The 3,789-nt window shown below is 39.6% G+C and overlaps 1 protein-coding gene across 1 annotated transcript; it reads left to right on the forward strand.

Moving 5' to 3' along the window:
• The first annotated feature begins 260 nt into the window (after positions 1-260).
• On the forward strand, positions 261-3,079 carry LOC109927983 (probable G-protein coupled receptor 139). The gene is made up of 2 exons (XM_020528002.2): positions 261-330; positions 2,178-3,079. The coding sequence occupies exons 1-2, from the start codon at positions 261-263 to the stop codon at positions 3,077-3,079; spliced, it is 972 nt and encodes a 323-aa protein (XP_020383591.2).
• Positions 3,080-3,789: the final 710 nt, after the last annotated feature.

Raw genomic sequence — 3,789 nt, forward strand, 5'->3', positions numbered from 1 at the left:
ACGCTGAGCATGAATATGGAGGACAGGGTCACAGAATTCACTGTCAGTAGTCTGTCCACAAACATAATAGAACCTTTCTCTTGTCAATAATACAAATAAGAGTGCATTCATCTGTTTGTTCATTGATCTGAAATTGAGTTGTATGATGCTATTTAATTGCTCCTCTGGAGACTCTCAGACAAAATAAATGAGGAAAACTTTGAATCTGTTGCAAAGCTAACCAGTGCAGCTTGGAGAATTACATTAGTTTCTAACGGATCATGCACGGGCCAGTGAAAGGACTCTTCTATGCCATTAGCTATCCTATTATCGCTGTTGTTGGAATCCCAGGTAAGAAATGAATTGCAAAGGAAGTACTTACTTATTTGCAAATCTCCACAAAACCTATCTTTTCTCCTTTCCATTTTTTATTAGATTTAGCCCTCTCTAAATGAAAGGGAGATAAAGCGAGGAAATAAGCATGGTATTATCATTTATTTATTGTAGTATATTGCCTGCTATACTTCATTGGGGTGAATTATAGCGCACTGCTTTCACTTACAGAGAAATGCAAGATTATATTAAATGTATGATGTCACACATTTATATTAGTTCATTATGAAAGTATGTAATGTGACAGATAGCATTGTCTGAACGGTAATCTTTCAAAATATTTCAAAATAAAATAAATTCCAGAGATTTGATGCCATATCTAATCATGGTGTAGCCATGCAATAAAGTACATTTTCCTGCACTGATCTGATTGTTTTGACATTGATGTAGACGATCAGCCATGACCAAGGTGAATAATGGAACAAGATCAATGGGCCGAATGGACTACCTCACCATTATTTTCTATATATCGAAGAATGAATTTCTATAGGATACTCATTGTGATGTATGCAATGCAATCAACAATTATGTACAGGGATTAAAATAATCTGCAATGCAAACTCATGAAGTAGTTAATTGCTCAGTTAACACGTGCTGCCTCACAGTGCCAGGGATCTGGTTTAGATTCCACCCTTGAGCGACAGTCTGTGTGGAGTTTGCATGTGCTCTCTGTGTCCAGGTGGCTTTCCTCTGGTTGCTCCAGCTTGCTTCCACAGTCCAAAGATATGCAGGATAGGTGGGTTGTCCATGCTAAATTGACCATAGTGTCCAGGGATGTGCAGTCTAGGTGGATTAGCCAACGGAAATGCGGGGTTAGAGAGATAAGTTTGAGTCTGGATAGGATGTTCTTCAGAGCGTCAGTGTGGACGAGATAGGCCGAATGGCCTGTGTCCCCAATGTAAGGATTCCATGATACAATTGTGAAACTGATTCGAATGGTCTTAGGAATTAATTATTTTCACTTTTTGCAGAAATGAATAAAAATAAAATTGATTTTAGTCTATTAAGGATTTTGGCTGATGCTGTTGGCTTTTCTTTTGCACGTGATAATTATTTTGGGTAATTGACTTAATTATTCATTAAGAAGATGTGTTTTTACTGTAAAGTTCACCCTTTCTTTTCATCTCTGCTTTATAGTTGAGCACAATGAGTTGCTTTATTTCTTCTGACACTACAATTTGAATGGTGGGAAATTTCACAGGAGGTTTCACAAACAGATTTTCCACTGAACGATACAAAGAGATTTTGAAGCAGACAAGGAAGATGATGATAAAAAGTTAGAATATAAGGAGTGATCTGAAGAAGGGAATAGAGACTGGGCCATTGAGGGCAGAAATTTCACCTCGATAGTTAAAGAACTAACCGTCACAGCTGGAATGTTAAATATCAGGAATGAACAAGAGAGTAGAATTGGAGAGACTTTGAAATTTCAGATAATAATAGGACGCTGAAAAGTAGGGCGTAGCAAATTGACGAGGTCTTTAATAATATGCACAATGAGGTTATTAAAGCCGAGAAATTGTCACTGTGTGAGTCAGTGAGCAGAGGCATACAGAGATCAATGGTTTTAGGTATCAATAAGGAATGTTTTGGACTATTCTACTCACAATTATCAATGACTTTTGGATAGTCGGCACAATGGACGTGCCATTGTAATGGATCAGGAGGGTTCCAGTGTCAGATAGGGTGAGGCAGTAGCAAGTGGTTGGGGCCCACTTAGTAATATCTATCTGGATAACATTCACGTAATGCCATTCGTTACACTTCATGCTTGAGTAATCCATTAAACTGTCTGTCTTTCACAGCGAACTTGGTGGCAACTGTAATCCTATTCAGAGGACAGTGCGGACTCTCCAGGTGCATCACCTACTATTTGATGGCCATAGCCGTGACAGATTTCCTTGTTATCATCACCGGGTGCATCCTCAACCGGATCAGCCGCATTTACTTTAGCTACAGTGTCCTGTCCACCACCCCTGTATGCAGGCTGACCACAATCTTGGTTCGCTGCAGCCGTGATGGCTCAGTCTGGCTAACTGCGGCCTTCACCATTGACCGTTTTGTGTTCATTTGCTTTCAGAGCCTGAAGATCAGATACTGCACAGAGAAAACTGCACAATTGGTTATAGGAGCAATCTTTTTCCTAAGTTGTGTCAAAAATTTCCCTTTGTACATCATCTACAAACCCTTCTACATCCTGGATGGTGTAGCCTGGTTCTGTGGCATAAAGTCTATCTTTTATACTTTACCCATCTGGCAGGCCTATGACTGGATGGAGCACATCTTAACCCCTTTTCTCCCGTTTCTTCTTATCCTGCTGCTCAATGTCCTGACAGTAAGACACATTTTAGCGACCAGCAAAGTCCGCAGGAAGCTTAAAGGTGCTGAGAATGGCGGAGACCCCGAGATGGCAAACCGTAAGCGATCCATCATTCTGCTGTTCGCCATTTCACTCAGCTTCCTGCTGTTGTGGGCCACTGAAGTTGGACATTTCCTTTACTTGCAGATTAAAGGTGATGCATACTTCAATAACTTGAATTTCAGAGACTTAACCTACATCTTGCAAGAGATGACCAACATGTTCCAGCTACTCAACTCCTGCAACAACGTCTTCATTTATGCAGTATCCCAGAACAGGTTCCGTGACGAGCTCAAGAAGGTGTTATTCTGTCCTTTCACCATACTTGCAGATTGTTTTAAAACATAAAATACCAGGAAAACTTCTGCAAGCTGTTCAACGTCAACTGATGTAACTCATCATGGAGCAATCTCATTCTCGATTCAGCAATTGTTTTGTTGTAGTTGCAGCAACTAAGAGATGTAAGGCAAATAATTTGATACATTTGTAATGAAGCTAATCATTGCTGATGCTTCTTCGGAGATGAAATCAAAGTCTGATTCTAGATTCTGAGGCAAAACTTAAATATCCCACTGTCACTGATACAAAACAGAATAGGAAGTGTTCTCTTTGTCACCCTGGGTTTATATCTGCTGTTAATTTAATACCTCTTAGAGTAGTTTTCTGACTTTTTTTTAAAATTAGTTCTGTACATTACTGCTGGGCACACATCTTCTGCCACTTTTCTTGCAGCATATCAACAATATATTTAAATCCATGTAGAACAATTTGTGTTATCTGTGGTCATTAATAGAAAATCCTTACTTCCCCCCACCGACTTTTCTTCCTTCCTTCGTTCTTGCCTTTCTTCCATCCGGCTTCCTTTCCTTCTTTCTTCGAAATAACAAACAGGTCAAGGTTTTAGCTGTGTCCGAGTAAAGTTCATGGATAAAACCAACAACTGAGGTTTACCAGCACAGGTGTGAATCCTGATGACTACATTTCGTGACTTTGCAGTTTTTAAACGTGTTCCTGTTCAATTAATCATAGCTGAAACACCAGAAAAGCTGTCGAAACAA

Source organism: Rhincodon typus, chromosome 10, assembly GCF_021869965.1.
Source record: "Rhincodon typus isolate 14 chromosome 10, sRhiTyp1.1, whole genome shotgun sequence".
Taxonomy (NCBI): Eukaryota; Metazoa; Chordata; class Chondrichthyes; order Orectolobiformes; family Rhincodontidae; genus Rhincodon; species Rhincodon typus.